General features: G+C 36.2%; 1 protein-coding gene across 1 annotated transcript in view; it reads left to right on the forward strand.

The window, feature by feature from the left end:
* DNER (delta/notch like EGF repeat containing) overlaps positions 1 to 17,117 on the forward strand; it is a 114,145-nt gene that overhangs the window by 56,000 nt on the left and 41,028 nt on the right. The window contains exons 3-4 of the mRNA XM_053952265.1: positions 1,234 to 1,328; positions 3,727 to 3,893. Coding sequence (XP_053808240.1) covers positions 1,234 to 1,328; positions 3,727 to 3,893 — 262 coding nt within the window. The remainder of the gene's footprint in view (positions 1 to 1,233; positions 1,329 to 3,726; positions 3,894 to 17,117) is intronic.

The raw sequence follows: 17,117 nt of genomic DNA on the forward strand, positions 1-17,117 counted from the left end.
ATGAATTGAATAATCTAGACACTGGGAAATTATTCACTTGGGAAATGTGAATACTGAGTAGTTGTCTTGCCTGAGTCAAGATAAACTCTGAGTGTCCTAAAAATTATTAATTGCATCATATTCTGGACTTCTGTTGTTCATGTATTTACATGTGTTTCATTACATTCATGTAATACTTAAAATGTGAATTTGAATTGTATTTAAATTCACAGATTTTATTCTGGCTTTTGCTTTGATGTAAGATTAATTCATGGAAGTGTGTCAGGTTGCATTTTTGTATTTTCAGTATTAAGGCTGATATAAAAATTTTGCAAACATTCTCTGTGGCTGAAAGAATAGCATTGCAAAGTGCCTAGAAGTTTGAAGATTAAACTGGTTTGCTGGTTTTTTTCCAGTGTGGTATTTCATAGCCAAGTTGATGAAGATACATGAAAAGTTATTTAAAACTTCTGATGATATCAAGTGATAGACTCAATTATGCCACAAAGTATTACTTATTTGAAATAAATGTACCCTTGGAAGCACTAATAAATTTCAGCCTGTCTTTAGGAAATTACTACTACTGAAGATCTGAATAATTAAGGAGTCTCTGTGGTTCCTGTGTTGCATGACACCTTGTATGGTGTCTGGAACAAGTTAATGTAGTAACTGATTTTATGCTTAGTAGGCATCGCTGGATTTGGCAAATGCGTCCTTTTGCTCTCACTGTGATCATCATTTTTTTTCCATCTGAAACTGCTGTTTGTCCAAGCAATTTTTACTTGGAAAGAATAGTAATGGGCAAGTGGACAGTGTTTTTTAAAGGAGACCTCTGTTTGGAAAAAACCCTATATTTCAATATAGTCGAAAGGTAATGTCTGTATTCGTTACTATAAATCCTTCAGTATTGCATAGATTAATGATGCACTCTTTCTTGGATGTAGCAAATGTTAGAGCATTATTTATTATTCTAAAGGACCAGAAAACTATTCATATTTTTCTAAATATGTTCATTTTTAAAGGAAGATGCCTTTTCTGCAGGAGCTTTTTGTTAAAACAAAACCCTGAAAAGATGGTTATGTGAATTTTCAGCACCTTTGTTGGCAGCATAAAGGTTTCTGTGAATGTTCCTGAGGATTTTTAGAAGATGACTGCTGGACTACTAGTGTCATTTGTTTAAAAAAAAAAATCTTTTATGTTTTCTTTGGTCAGATTTTATGGTTTATTGTTAAGTAAAGTTATTTTTATTTTCAGATAACCCCAGATGTGGCTTGTGGAAATGCCAGTTCCAACACTTCTGCTGGAGGCCGGCTTATCTCCTTTGAAGTTCCACAGAATACATCAATAAAGTGAGAATAGTCTTAAATGTGATGAAATGCAAAAGCACTTTTATTTTCATTTGACTGGATATTTTAGACAACAGATTTTCAGATAGGCAAGTTTGTCAAATGACTAAAAGATTGAGAGAATTCAGACAGATGTCAAGTATGTAGCAGAGCCATGATAGCTCTGCTCTTAGCATAATTTCTCCCACATATTTAATGTTTTAGAAGATGTAAGCATGTAAGCTGTCTCTGGGCCATCGTAATGTGTTAGAAATTAGGGCAGATATGTTGAAGATGTCAGTTTGGAGAAGATATGACTTTGTGCAGTGAACACCTTTTCCCCCTTTAATCTCAAGATGAACTTGCTGATAGAAAGTGTTATTGTTGACTGCATGGGTGCATGTATATTGTGCATTTGTATTTGATTTCTGGGTTATTGCTTTGGGTGTCACCATCAGCTGTTAAATCTTTGTGTATGTCCTAAAAAACACGCTTCTCAAAAAATTTGAATTTATTCTGTTCACTTTTCAAAATCATGCTTTTTGGATAAAATACTTGTTTTGTTACATTTAATTAACAAAACCTGACTTCCTAGAAAGATCTGATTCTGTCAGCTGGGATGAGGCATTTTCTTATTGGAAAGTTTATTTAAAAAATAAATCTGCCAACGTAGTTCTCTGGCTCACAGCTTTGCTGCAATTTTAGACTTAAATTTTCCCTAAATAGCCTACTTTTCTCATACTGTCATCTTATTTTTCAGAATCCCATGTTTCTGTTAAAAAAGGCCATGCTCACAGGAAAAAACAAAGTGATGCAAGCAGACAAGCTGCAGACAGTTTGGAGCAGTAACTGTTAAACGTGGGGGCTGTCCTGCCCTTCCCACGGGCTTTGAATTGTGCTCATTCATGAGCCTTAAGCCTAAGTCAGGAAGAGATCTGGGAGTGTGGATGCCCTGGCTGCCTGGAATCTGAAAGCAAACAAGTGGCTTTTCTTGGAATCAGGAAAAAGCTGGCATTTGTGGATTCTGAAGTTCTGTTAAAGAGCCTTGATGGAGAAACCCCCTTTTAAAGGAGGTTGAAGAGTACACAGTCAGTTTTTGATCATTTTTACATTGTATATATTTAGTAGAGTCTTATACTTGAGTAGATTAGTGTGAGTCAAGATTGATTTTTATTTCATTTACTGTCTTAAAGGCCCAAGTAACTTGCCTGATTCAATGGCTATCTGTGAAAGGAAAATAATTTCAGTTTAATAAGTTGATTTTGTTTTGATTGTTATATGAGACCTAAACTGTAAAACCAGTTGCTATCCTGTTCTAAAAGTGAGACATTCAGCTTTTGGAATAGCAATTGGTGTTGTTCTTAAAGAGGGTGCAAATACTGTAAAAAATTTGCTTCTTATGACACATAGTTGCAAGATTTTTTCAACGTCTGTCATACATGATTACAAAACTTTCCTTTTCTTGTTTTGAAGTCAAATAAGAAGTGACCAGGCCTTTGTTTTTAGCAGGATTGAAACAAATTCAGTACAGGATATTGTGGAACAGAGCTTCATCTCTAGGTATTTTGAGGTCTGTTTTCAGCAGGAGAGAATTATCAGTTTTAGCAGTTGGATGCAGTTGTGTTTATATTTCTGGAGGATTGTTCAAACTCATTTTGGATTCCTTCATAGGAAATTAATGCAAATTCTTGAGACCTTACCAGGAAAATGACAAACTTTTATTGTTTCATTATGGAGGTGAGTAGGAAAAAAAGAGCCCTGTGAGTACAAAGGCTGGCGTAATGTAGCACCCTAATGGAAACGACAGAGTGGATGCAGTAGTAGACTTTATATCCAATCTGTCAATATTCAAGAAGGCACCATGGGCTCAGTGACCTTGGGAGCATTACATGACTCATTTACAAGAAGAAACTGTCCTGAATCTTCGATCTGGTGTGTCAGACAAATGAGGATTTCTACCAGGATCTGTCTCTCGGTATTGAGCGAACATTGAATGTTCTTCAGTAAACAACAGGCCTGGATGTACTTCAGCTGCAGAAAATGATAGCACTGTAGGATGGAGATAATACTCGAAAAGGCATAAATACAAAGACTGAATAAGGATCCTTTAATAAGGATATACTTTACTATTATGTGGTATTTATCTAAAACACTTCTTGGGTATTAAGATGGTGGCCTTCAAGTATCAGAAATTGGGAATCTATATGATTTAATCTGCTATTACATAAACGATTATGCAAATCTTACAACAGAAGCATTTTTAAGTTTTGTGGACATACTAAAGACATTCAGGATTTTTCCTAATTCCATACTTGCTAAATTTAAGTTTCCTATCTTTATTAAGGTTCAGTTCTACAGTGATGTACTTCTTAATTACACTGACTTCCCTCAGTGTAAATATTCTCATAATTTCTTTTCTTAGAATAAGGCAAGATGCTACTGCTTCTCTCATCCTGCTATGGAAGGTCACAAGCACTGGATTTAAACAGTGTTCACTTATTGATGGCAGAAGTGTCACTCTTCTTCAGGCACTGGGTGGACTTGTGCTTTCTGAAGAAATGCTTGCATTGGGAAACAACTACTTTATTGGTGAGTAACATGCTGACTTTCTGTCCATCACCTCTAGGTGACAGCTGATGGTTTCCTCAGCATTTAGGGGAACAAAGGACTAATTCCTTTAAGTGCTGAAAGATCCTAATGGGAAATTGGGACCATGTTTTAGACATTGGTTCATTCAAACCAGACAAGAGCTACTGTAAATTCTTACAGAGTTGGCACCATTCACTTTAAAATCTACATGGTCATTTTTGTGTGATGCCTTGAGATGATGCAAGTTATTTTATATGTTCTGTTTTAATAAGCTTTTGGCAAATGCTGCAGTATATAATTGAATGCTTGAGATGTTTCTTTGTCAGGGATTGTGTCATGGGATGCTTTGTGAAGAAGCTTAAACCTGTAGACAGGAAAATTGAAAAAATACATTACAAGATCAGATTTGCTATTATATTTTAACAGTGCTTAATTGCACTACTTTTTATCTTCTAGTGTTGTCTCTGTGAATATGGAACCTTAGATACTATTTGTTTCACTCGGCAATTAAATGTTAAGCATCTTTGTGGAAGGAGTATAATGAAAATAGCCTGATATATTATTTTTAGGGGTATGGGAAATAACAGATTTAAAGCTACATTTTTGCATAGACACAATAGACTTAATTAAATTGAGATTTCTGGGCAGATGTTTTATTATACCAATGACATGAAACCAAAATCATTGTAATAAAAGCACTTATTGTTATCTGCTTGAAATGCTGTATATTTTTAAAGGAATTATAAGTTGCCACAATTGTTATTTGAAAACCTACCATGCTAACAAATGTAAAATTAAAAGCATTCTGATATAGAAACACTGGGAAAAATTCCAAGTGTGTAGCTAATACAGAAAATACCCAAATACAGAAGTAGTACCTTGTTCCCTCCATTTTCAGTTATCACTTTCCAAAGATACTGTTCAAAGGCTCTTAGTAGAATAATTTAATTCTTATCATCAATGGTTTCCTTTAGTGATGTTTATTTCCTTCAAATAATTTTCCACTTTCTTTTAATATTATTATTCCTTCTAAGATACTTAGTTTTAGGCTTTTTTTTTTCCCTTTTAATCTTGCTTTGCATTCTCTCATGTCTCTGGAATAAATTTTTGCATTGGCTTTTTGGTAGTTAATGTATGATAAAAGTATCCTGGAGACAGGATAATTGGTAGCTTTTATGCAGTGGTGAAAATGCCTGAAGGCACAGCCTGGTCTGATCTCCTGAGCAGAGAGCCCAAGTTGCTCTGTGAGAGCTCCACTTGACTGTACAAGCCATACAGCATAGGTTATTGATTTAGATAACTAAAAGATGTATTGTGTTACTCTTTCATAGTTTGTCTTGTCCTACTCGTTTCTATAGCTGAATTTCTGTCTCTGGGATTCTTACATTGAATTTTTTACTGTGTGCTGGGTAACATGAGGTGAAAATGTACCTTTTCCGAGATGAATATAACAGGAGGTTGAATTCACAAAAATGGCTTATTTCATGCAGTACAAGTATTCTGAGACCTCTTGCTTCACCTCCATGTGGTTTTCAATACTTTCTTTGGTTTTTCTTTTTACTTTCCTGATAGTGAAATTCTTCGTAAAATTTTCCAGCTGCTGAAACTCCAGCTGTTGAAACTAAGGCATGAATTTTTCAGTTTAAGAAAGAGCCTCTGAATTTCCTTCTCAGTTGTATGGAAATATTCTGCTTACTTCCCATCATCTGTTTTTGTCCAATGAAGTGTAGGTCTTGGGTGTAAAACTTAAAAAGTACCTCAGTTATTTGGTGTGAAAATGAATTTTATCTTCACTCAGCTGAAATCCATAATTCTGCCAAGGCTTATAGAAAAATAATTTGATCCTTACTTCAGATTTGATCCAGATGCGTGGAAGAGGTCTGTCAATTTGATGTACCTTGCAAGTTTTTAATAATTTAGCTTTCAATAAGTCACTTGAATAAAGTTTTTCTTATAGACAAATTTCCATGTTTCTTGATAGACGTGAAAAGCTTATTCTAAGGCACAGTAAGTTAAAGTGGGTGATTTTATATTAAAAAACAATAATGTTGCCAGTGCTTTTGATGATGTTATTTAAGCTAGAATGATATGAGGAGGCCACAAGATGCTGTAGGTTTCTGTAAGCAGGGTCACACAGTAAAGCTGTGGACCACGTCAGTTGATACATTTACTTCATATAATTTCCTCCTCCTTCCCCCACTCTTTTTCTGTTATTCAAGTGTGATTTTCAAGGTTTCTTCTCTTAATTGGTGAATTTTGTACAAAGGCTTTTTTTTAATCTTGTAAAAAATTTCTGATTAGAACTGTGAAAGAAAAATGAGGAAGATATGAGTGGGTTTTTTTGATTTGACTTTTTTGTGTGTGTCTTTTTGAGCTACATCCTTTTTGAGTCATTTCTCACCCTGTTCCTTCCAAGTTTTGTTACTCAGCAAGATACTTTAATTGCCTCTTGCAACTCTTTCTGAATAAGTTATTTATGTCAAAGATAAAACATTTAGGGAAATAATATTTGTTTTGTGTTACCTTGTGGTGACACAAGTTTAAAGTTGTTTATACAAGATTGAAAAGACTCAGAAGTCAGCAGTAATGTGCTGATTTGCTGATCATGTGGTTTGGGGCACAGTGTCTAGAGGTTGGGAAGAATGCTGTTTTTGAGATCTAAAAATAGACCCTGTCAGCACAGCGCTGTTCACCCCAGAGACAGTACCTGCACTGTGTGAGAATGAAGGGGAGAGCATAGCACAACTCACCCAGAAAGAGCACTCTGTTCTCTACTGGGGTGGATGAAATGGCTGCTGCATCTGCAAACAGTCTCTTGCAGTGCAGGGACAGAGTGACGGTGCTGGGATTATGCAGCAGGATTATGGGGTTTAATTACAGCATTGACCTGGCTGTGGCCAGCAGAAGACTGGCCTGGGCATTCTGTAACACATTCCTTCCATGTTTTGCTCAGAGGATTTTTAAAGAGTTTCTCTGTAAGATTTGCTACTATGCATGTGCCAGTCTTCTAAAACAATTTGTTATGTTTTATTAGAGAGTGTATTTATTAGCCAGTGGGGAGGAAACCCCAGTATGGTTCAGGCTTTGAAGTGAGAAAGTGAGTTGTGTGGATGAGGAGTGGGATGAAGCACATGGCCCATGCTGAGGTGCTGGTGGCTTTCAGTGCCAGGTCACTGCTAGATAGACATGGCCACGAGGTGGTTGGGCTGTAGGACAAGCCAGGTGAGCTGTTCCTCTCTGCTCACAGTTTGCAGCAACAATGTTTCTTTAGAAACCAAGATTTTAAAAAAAGGCGTTTAATCAAGGGCATTTCTGAACAGGAAATGTTTTTATTATCTGTTCTGTGGAGTGCTGTGGGTAGGCATCAAGATTGGCCAAAGAGATAGTGAAAAAGAGAAACAGGAGGGATTTAATAGTGTCTTTAAATAAGAGATGGAAAATAAGGGTTCAACATTAAAAACATTATTGAAGTAAAAGGCAGGCTTTCCATTAATTAGACTTATAGATTCGTGCTCTTTGTCCCAATGTTCTTTGAAGTTAATGACTGATTCCTACTTAAATGATTTATGATATTTATAAAATGTCTTATCAGTATTTTTTTTATTTCTGCATCTTCATATATTCATGCTAGCAGTAATGGTACTAGAACATTTGAAAAGGAGTTAACTGCAAAACTTTACATTGTTAGAGTCACACACCTATTCTTCATTGCAATATATCTTGAAAAATTGAAATCATATGAAATACTTTTTACAAGTCTGAAAAAGTGAGATAAGAGTTCCCTGATGCACCGTCAGTTGGTGGAGGAGCCTTTCAGAAGTTCTCATGAATGCTAATAGGTTACAGCTAATGCTCTCCAGGGTCAGTTGGAAGTACTGCTTGTTATGTGTTTTGGGGGAAATCTAAACTACCCAGCATTGTGCAGTTCTCTCTTTCAGGGAATAATATACTGGATTTTGGAACGTGTATATATTTTTCTATACTAGATTGTTGCAAATGCAGAAGATTTACAGAACTGATTAAATAATAGCTGTCTTGAGAAAAATGATGCATTAACATTTTTCTTTAAAAAATAAAAAAGGCCTCTGAAGGACATTCTCAGCTTGTATGGCATCTTCCACAAAAATCCTTTATGATCTGTTTCATGCATCTCTGTTATCCAAGCATGCTATCACGTTCTGACTGAGAACTCGAACATTAATTTTGAGAACACAGGTTGCTGTTAAAATACTGAAAAAAAACAAATCCAATGTAGAATAAAAGCATTAAAATATTTCTTTTCTTTTAAAGGCTCACATTTTAGAAGTTTTACAGTGATTGTACACCACCTGCTTCTGCATGAGTCAGTTAATTTACCCTGGTGCTAAATTAATATACCTGTTTACTAAGGCAACAATTCTGTGCTTCAGGTGTATCCAAAGGTACACCTGTGGCTGGCAGACTTGCAGTCAGGCAGGTCTAATTTCACACAATTTCCAGTCTGCATGGAAAACTGGTATATACACACACCTGTGTGGCTGTACAGATAGCAGATCATATTTAACAGTCCAGTTAACAGCTAGGACACAAAGCAGCCATAGCTTCTTTTTAATGAATTTGGAGATGGAGTAATAATTCATGGAATCATAGAATATGATGAGTTGGAAGGGATCATCCAGTCCATCAGGGTCATCCAACTCCTGGTCCTGCACAAGGCACCTGAAGAATCCCACCCTGGGCCTGAGAGCGTTGTCCAAACACTTCTTGAACTCTGTCAGCCTTGGTGCTGTGACCACTGCCCTGGGGAGCCTGTTCTGTGCCCAAACACCCTCTGGATAATAAATCTCTTCCTAATATCCGACCTAAATCTCCCCTGACACAGCTTCATGCCATTTTCCTTTTCATACCAATACAAAACTGCATATTATATGATTATTACTTAGCTTTAAGAAGTGTTTGTTTGGAGGTTTTGGACATAAAGTAGAAGGTGGAGCTGGCACTGCCAACTTTGTGTGCATGCAACCTATTTCCTTTCTCCTAACAACATTAAAAAATGAAATTATGCTTTGAGGTTTTCATCATGGCTGTTAAGATATTATTTCTGTTGAAAAAAGATCCTCTTATCAGCTTTCATGATAAAATTTTGGAAAAATTTGTTTTCTGCCTCGGTGTGCCCAGAGCTGAAGCAGTAATTATGGGAGCTCCTTCAGAAAAATAGTAAAACAAACAGCTGGGCATTAGTATTTTGCCTCCATTTCCCCATGGGTAATATGATAGAAAATTTGTATATAATTGTAAAAAAATGCTTGTAGATAGCTTGAAACTACTTGCTTTTAGACTTTGTGCTTTATTTAGCACTTCCATGGTGCTGCTTAAAAGTAAAGATGCTGCTTAAAAAGCAGCTTTCATGAGATATTGCTACATTAGCTTTTTAGCTTATTGTCTGCTTATAAATTCAAAGGAAGATATTTGTAAGCAAAATTGCTATTTCTCAGATAAAAACTTGCAGATAATAAGGTAGAAAGTTTAACATTTAATATGATTTAATATTTTTATCTGAACAGAAAATAAATCTTCCAGCACAACCTTTAAATTATAATGCTTATTTCCATCACAGCAAACAGAAACTGACATAGACTTGTCAGTTGATGTTGCTTGGCATGTCATCTGGTTTTCTCCAAGATGCCCAGCCTTTTAGATAAATACAATATAATTAGCTACTTTAAACTATAATTATCAAGTATTTAAAAAATATTTCCTTAAATAAAATTGGTAGCTGTACAAACTCACTTGAAAATAGGTGCTCTAGCATCTTTGTGGTGAGATGAAGAGTACTGATGCCATTCAAATGCCAACACCTCTAAGGCAGCTTGCTTGAATTCCACAAAACTTTCTGATGTTTGGCTTAAAAAGGAAAATTAATGCTTGGCTTTTGAAGCACAAGATATCTGCTGCTTTTTAATAAATGTGGGAGCCATATGGTTCTATGTCAGGAAGGATAATATTTTCCAATCCAAAATGCTGTCCTGCCTTTCAAATGCAACAAAGTATTTTCTTTGCTAACTCTGCTCTGAGTAGTTATTTACTCTTCTGTTGTTCCTTGATTATTCAATGAGTTTCCCTGCAAGACCTTATCGTGCTTTAAGGAGTAGTCACCACCAATACTTCTGCAGCTATATTGAATAGGCAAAATGAAACAGTATAAAAATACTATGTGAAATAAAAATAAGATAGATATTTTGAAACAAGTTGGTCTTTTCTAACTTTTTGTCTGGCAATAGGATTTCAGATTAGGAGGCAAATTGTAGCTGGGGCTTTGAGATGTTGTATTTTTTGTTGTTACAGGCCTCTGAAACATGCACACATTTCTGTCTAAAGAAAGCAGTTTACTGTATCTTGAAATTGTTTTCACTTAACCAAAAATTAAATAGGACAATTTTATTTCATAATAGGAGATGTGTGATTTGAATTCACTGAAAGCCACATAATCAAGTTACTCTAGCTTTAAAAAGTTGCCATGTCTCAGCTGAGCTCCCAGTCTATGGCATACTGCAGTCATTTGACGTAACCCTCTTTCACTCTGGACCTAATTAAATCTCCATGCCCTGCACATGCCGTGGTGATGTGCAGAACCCTGTCCGTGTGCGTGACTGCTCTGCTTTTTGTGCAAGGCAGCCTCGCTGGGGGAGTTGGTGACAACTGCTCCAGTTAGTGGGGTTCTCAATTTTAAGTGTGTAATTTGCTTGGAGAGGCCCTATTGTCTGCAGATTTGAGCATTGTGCTCAACAGAACATTTCCCTGGGGTTCTGGGCACAAGAGCTAACCTTGCAGAAAATGGCCTTTTGGTAAGCAAGAGCAGCAGCAGCAAAGTGTGAACTGCAAGAAAAGTGTAGTGAAGTGTTAATTTCAATAATTTCTTTTAAAAGATGGCCTTTCAGCATTCAGCTGAAATCCACACTATTCTGAAGAATGCTGTTGGCCTATGTAAGAAAGGATATATTTCTTATATTAAAAGTATATTTCATATACTTTTCTTTATAAGTATGATAAACTAAATATCCTGTCCTTTATGATGGAGTTGCATGTACCTCACCTCATACAAGCAGATATAAACATCAGACTAGTTACTATTTTCATACATTGTATTATGTTTTAAGCTAGCATTTAATTAATTTTTAGTCTTTAGAATAATCTTTAATCAGTAAATGATTCAAAATTAATTTATATTCTCTGCTATTTCTAGCAAGTAGCAATGGGAAATTACTTTTCTAGTCTGTCTTTTGGAGGTTCATCTACTCAGATTTGTAATGTTTGGTGAAATACCTTTTGTTTCTTTAATTTCAAAATTCTTCTTTCTTCAAATATGACTTCTGTGACCAATTCACAATCAAGATCAAGATATTTATTTTAAGTTGATCACATTGTTGTTTGCATGATAAGATCTTGGACAGACGGCTTAACCTGATCCATGGAATACGGATGCCAGTGCATAACTGGTATATTGTGCAGTGTACCAGTGTGAGACACATTTTAATAATGTTTGTAAAATGTTTGTAAAATTGAGATCTTCAGCTAGTAGTGTAACATACTGTAATGTGTATTTGAAAGTAGGGTAACCACTAATAGAGCCTCTCAGTTGAACCAGTCACTACAGATATATCCTAGCTAACCTTGCCATCCCATCTTCTGCAGCTCCCTGTAGTGCAGTCCCAGCTGCGCCACTTGTATTCAACCACAGTTAACTACTTTTGAGAAGTGTGGAATCAGAGGTTCTAGTGGTCTACATTTGGACCCAAAATAGTTCTGTGCCAGCTTGGCAACTTGGCTGATATGCTGACAAATAAAGATATATTGGGAAATTGTGATGCAGGAAATCTTTCAGAAGAATAGTCTTGTTGCCCTTTGCTGCGCTTTCACCATTACTTTGGACCATAAGCAGAGTCCTTGAAGCTGTGGGAGAAGGGCACACATCTACTGCCACAGCTCCTTAATAAGCTGAATGCAAATGGCTTTGTAAGAGTAAGTGTACTTCTGCAAGCTGACTGTTTCTTAATTCTGTCATGGGGCTTGGTCCAGTCAAGTTATTAAGGTGGATGATTGTTTAAGTAACAGTGAAATTCAGAAATTGACATTTGTTATAGAGGAAATGTAGTGGAACATGGGACTTTGCTATGCTAAGTGAATTCAACTGTTTTGCTCAGTTCATAAATATATTTTTACTACCAGTCCTGCAAAACTGAGCTCCAGCTTGAAAGGCAAATTGTGTGCTGTTTCTTCCCAAAGTTTTAGTAATAATTTTCTGACACCCAAATTTTGCTTTCTGTTACACCAGTGTAACACTATGATTGTCAATCTGCCTCTGGTAGAACTGTAGGATTGTTACTGAGGATGTAACCTGAACAGCAGCACTCTTACCTTGTAGTGGTTATGCCTGAGAAATATTTTTGATTGTAGGAGCCAAGGCTGTTTCCATTGTTAGTAGCAAAGGAAGAAAGCATATCCATCTAAAACTGACTGTGACTATGAATGCAATTTGGAGAAAACAATGTGATGAGAAGGTTTTCAGTCACCTCCCAGGAAAAATTCCTTATATTGCTCTTTCACGTAAGCTTGTGAAAAATAAAATATTTGAAACAGTTCTTGAACTGATTCTCATTAGAATCTATATATACTTTCAAAAGCAGTACCTGACCAAGGCTTCTGTGAATAAAGCACAGTAAGCACGCTGATCTATATAGAATTTGGGAGAGTTGTGCCACCTATAAATAGTGCTATTTGTGGACAAAATAGCAATTTTGCTATTGCAGCTGTATTTTTGTATCCCCAGATGCTATGTTGCCTAGCAGCATCGTTAGAGAGTGATCTCAGATGTTCTGTACGGTGCTGATGGCACTGATGTACTGCATCAAAGATTACAAATGGCATTGATTACCTGTTTCTCACTTGTGGTTTTCTTATGTATGATAATCATCCTGAGGCAAGCTAGGAAAGGATTCCTGACCATTTTTTTCATATTCTGTAGAACAGTATTGGTGTCAGGGTCCTGAGGGGATGGGTAGGCCTTAATGACCCTGAGTATTAGTGTAATGGAAAGGGGGGTAAGTGTTTGTCCATTTGTAAATCAAAAGCAGGCCTCTACTACTTTAACATGTGAAGGTAAATTTTCAGAATTGAGTGCATCATGAGAACATCTTGTCATGCTTTTTCATTTGTTAAGTCTCTAAAATTAGTTGAACGTGACTTGTATGAACAAGAGAAGGATTGAGCTTGTTTAGATTGGCTAGATGGAAAACTATTTGAGATTGTGATACACAGTGCCATAACAGAGGGAAATTGGTTCATATAGTTAAATTTCCCACTTCATGCTTAAATCCAAAAAGGCACTGAAGCATGGTGGTGATTAGTATAGATCTCAGTTTTCATAGTAATTTTCATGGTATTGAATGTTAGCTATATCACAAGATACATGGACATGAAATAGTCCTTAGATAAAATTTGGATATCAAACATTTTAGGAGGAAGAACTAGAATTCATTCTTCTTTTCTTTTTTCTTTTTTTTCTGGTGGGTACTGTAATGAAAATATAGTTCTCTTTCTTTCCTGGCTTCCTTTTTTTCAAGTATTCTTATGTCTGCAAAGTTCAATTGCCGTAAAAAAAAAAGAGGTTCAACATATTGACCACTCTTGTTTAGCTTGCTGGGTAACATTTTCTTTTGTGGTGGGAGAGATGTGGTCAAACAGAAATTCCTCTGGACTCTTTTATACTTTAGGTTAATTCTATGACTTTCCATCATCTGTAGATGAACTATCAGATACACTTATGTAGCTTCTATCCTGGATCAGTAAGGTTTATAAAGGATGCTCATTATGCTCTGATAACAGCAGTGTTTTTTCTAGAAGCTGCAATCTGATCTGGAAGTATCACAGCTTCGCTATGTTACTGCATGACTAGAACTGAAAATATGGTGCAGGCACACCAAGTACTGCTGCTCTGATCCTGAAGGACTGATATGATCTGTTTTTCTTCCATTTAACTATATCCCATATATTATTTTCCAAATAATGAATAGCTGACTGTACTGTACATGGGGAATGGCATGGAGAATCTATATCACCTTATTCTGGGGCCCTTTTTAGTTTTCCTGCCATCTTGACTTAGCAGTGCCCTTGGTGCAAGGGCTGCTTGCTGTGTAAGGGAGCTGTAGGCATTTAGTGTCTTTGAGAACTTCACTGCTCTGCAAAATGTTGAAGTTGGCTACTGACCCCAAAAGCTTTTGGTGTGGGAAAGTGTTGAGAGAGAAAAAGAGAACAGATGGAAACTGATAGACATCCCACTGCTGTCTCATTTCCTTGGGAAACCAGGCTAAAAATAAGTTGAAAACTTGAGGACGGATACTTTGTTGTGAGTGCCCAATCCTGCCTTGGCAGTCATTCTCAATCATCCAAGAAACCTTTAGGTGAACTCAGAGATCTACTCTTCTGTGAACTAGAACTAAAAGGATAATCTACTGTTTCAGCCAGAGGTGGATATCTTTGGAATGCATGTATTCACTGTGTAGAATACAGAGAAGATACATTTGAGCCAAATGCAAAAGACGTTGGTGTGTGCCAGAGCATGTGGGGTGCATACCAAGAGTTAGTGAATGATTTCTAGTGAAGTGTTTTGCCTTTTGCTAACATTCTATGCAGTATGATAACCTTCTTGGTGGTGTGTTAGCTTCAGTCTTCCCTATTTTGACTGCCCACTGTGGATCTGTTCGCTGACCTCAGACTGTTGTGCTTAGAAGAAAGGTTTTGCTCAGGAATGGGGCTTGTGGGGGAAGCAAATAATTTGTGTAGTCTAGAAAGCATACACTCAATTAATGTTTGAGTACTGGTAATCTGAATGGCATGATACGATCTTCTGAAAGCATCTGGACATAATGATGGCACCTGTCATCTTTTAGTTTGACTTTGTCCCTTATTTTTCGTTCTTAACTTTCTTGATGTGAGTGAAATAGGAGCACCCATACCTTGTGCTCCTTGACATATGTGTGTGGAAGTGCCAGGGTGGAAGGAGCTGTAGTGTATTTTACCATGCTTTCTGCCAAGGAAATTGTGCAGGCATTTTCCAGACTATCAAATGTGTGTGCAAAAAGCTTGAAAATGCCTCCTCTGCAATCTAAATGACTACTCACATCACATTATGATTTATTAGGCTTGAGAATTGTTTCCGTAATATTACTGTAAATAACTCAACCCTGAATTTGGCAACTAAAAATGCTTTGATGCCATTATGTTCTAACTGGCTTTAGAAAACCAGCAAGGTTGAACTGAACAAAATTACCTTTTGGTATAAACTGCTGTAATATTTTTCTCCAGACCTGAGATGAAAGAAACTGTAAATATGGTTCCAAAATTATTCTCCCATCTAGAAGTTAAAAATAGAACTTAAAACTCACTCTAGTTTGGTTGCTGTTATGGGAATTGGGGAAAGAATTAATTGAAGTGCTATGACCTGAGTTAAGCAGGGTGTTATATTTAGATGGTTAGACAAGCTTCTTTTAGCCTTAAAACCTAGAGATCTCAGAACATTATATGCAACTTCTATAAAGTGAAAATAAATACCTATGTTTGTATTTTTCTCATATTTACAAATTAGGTGAGATAATTAGAAATTGCAGGAAAATGTGTGGCATTCCAGAGAGAATAATGATTTTTTCAGTGGTTTGCCTGAGGGCTTTTGATACCAAAATAGTAACAAGATTCAAAGTACAAAGAAGGTTGATTTAATATTTCTTTAGGGAACTGTCCTGAAGAATATGTAACAATCTGCTTCAGACAAGGAAATGTGAACCCAAAGACATTTTCTAAATACCACATTCTTCCAAGCATTCAGATATAATTGCATGACTGCCAGTGACAATCGCATTCAATTGTTAAAGAAAAATTCTGGCTGCATCTTTGAACAGATGGGTAAAAATGGGGTATGTATTGAGGCCAGAATAAATTGGCTTGCTTTGAAGAGGTCATCAGATTACAATAATCTTCACTAGCCAAAACAGACCATTAGGCATTTGGAACTATACCCAATACATGTGTTTGTTTGTTTGTTTGTGTGGTTTTTTGTTTTTTTTTTTTTTTTTTTTTAATCTGATCCTTTAGAACATTCAGCTAACTTGTAGAGGCTGTAGTCAAGCCAATGATGTCTATGTAGGACATAAGATTTTCCTGTTTGAAGAAAGGGTTTAGGGATCATAGACAACTAATAGCTGAAGGAATGCAGCATTTTAAAAAGTGAAATCTAAAAATGAAAAACAAAGAATGCAAGTCTTCCACGTGATTTTATGTGGAATTTGTAGAATTAGTCATGCTTGACACTTTCATATGCAAAATGTAAGTAATGCTTAGCAGCTGTTCTGAAAGAGAATTTACTTGAAGTTCTGTTTCATGAAACTTTTGTTTGTTCCTGTTCATTAAAAATATTTTTGTTTTACATTTTTTTTTCCTCTTGACTAAATGTTATGCTATCTCCAGTCTATAATGCAAGAAGCTGAACTGCATATTTGAATCTCCTTAGAGGTTTAGGCTGTAAATGGATTTTGCAATTTGAAGTGGAAAATCTAAGAAAAAATATTCTATGTCATACTCTGCATCTATTTAGTGCTGTTCTTTTTAAAATTAAGGATTTTTGTTTTAAAAAAACCCATCAATTTTTAATTAAATTCTCTTTATATTTTCTAAAGAAAAGGGGAATCATAGAATGGTTCTGTGCCTGCAACATTCCATTCTGGTACTACAGTCTTAGATCCTTTGGAATCTACCTACATGGAGAATAGTGAAGTCAATGGTTTGACAGTCTATGGAAGGATCTTTGGTGGCTTTTTATGCATAAATTCTGCATACAGTATGTACACTATACCAAACCCACGTTTTTGTGTCAGTGCACATTTATTCTCCCCAAACAAAACAATTAATTGATGCCACACATGGAAGGGCTGTGGTCCAGGAGTCTAATTCAATGTGCTGGAACAAGGCAGTTCAAGCACAAGTGCAGGAGCAGGGGCTGTGTATTTTGACATGAGCTCTGATTTTATTCCATATATCATGGACGGTGTGCCCCGTTTTATCTTTCCTGTTGTCCTTCTTTTATTTTTCAGATAAATCTGTTAGGAATATGTGTGATAGTGATGTTATGCTCCAGTGTGTTTTAATAGATACCAACCACAATTTTTTTCCTTCCATGCAATTGCAGGTGCTAGCCAG

The sequence above is a fragment of the Vidua chalybeata genome, chromosome 10 (assembly GCF_026979565.1).
Source record: "Vidua chalybeata isolate OUT-0048 chromosome 10, bVidCha1 merged haplotype, whole genome shotgun sequence".
In the NCBI taxonomy this organism is placed as follows: domain Eukaryota; kingdom Metazoa; phylum Chordata; class Aves; order Passeriformes; family Viduidae; genus Vidua; species Vidua chalybeata.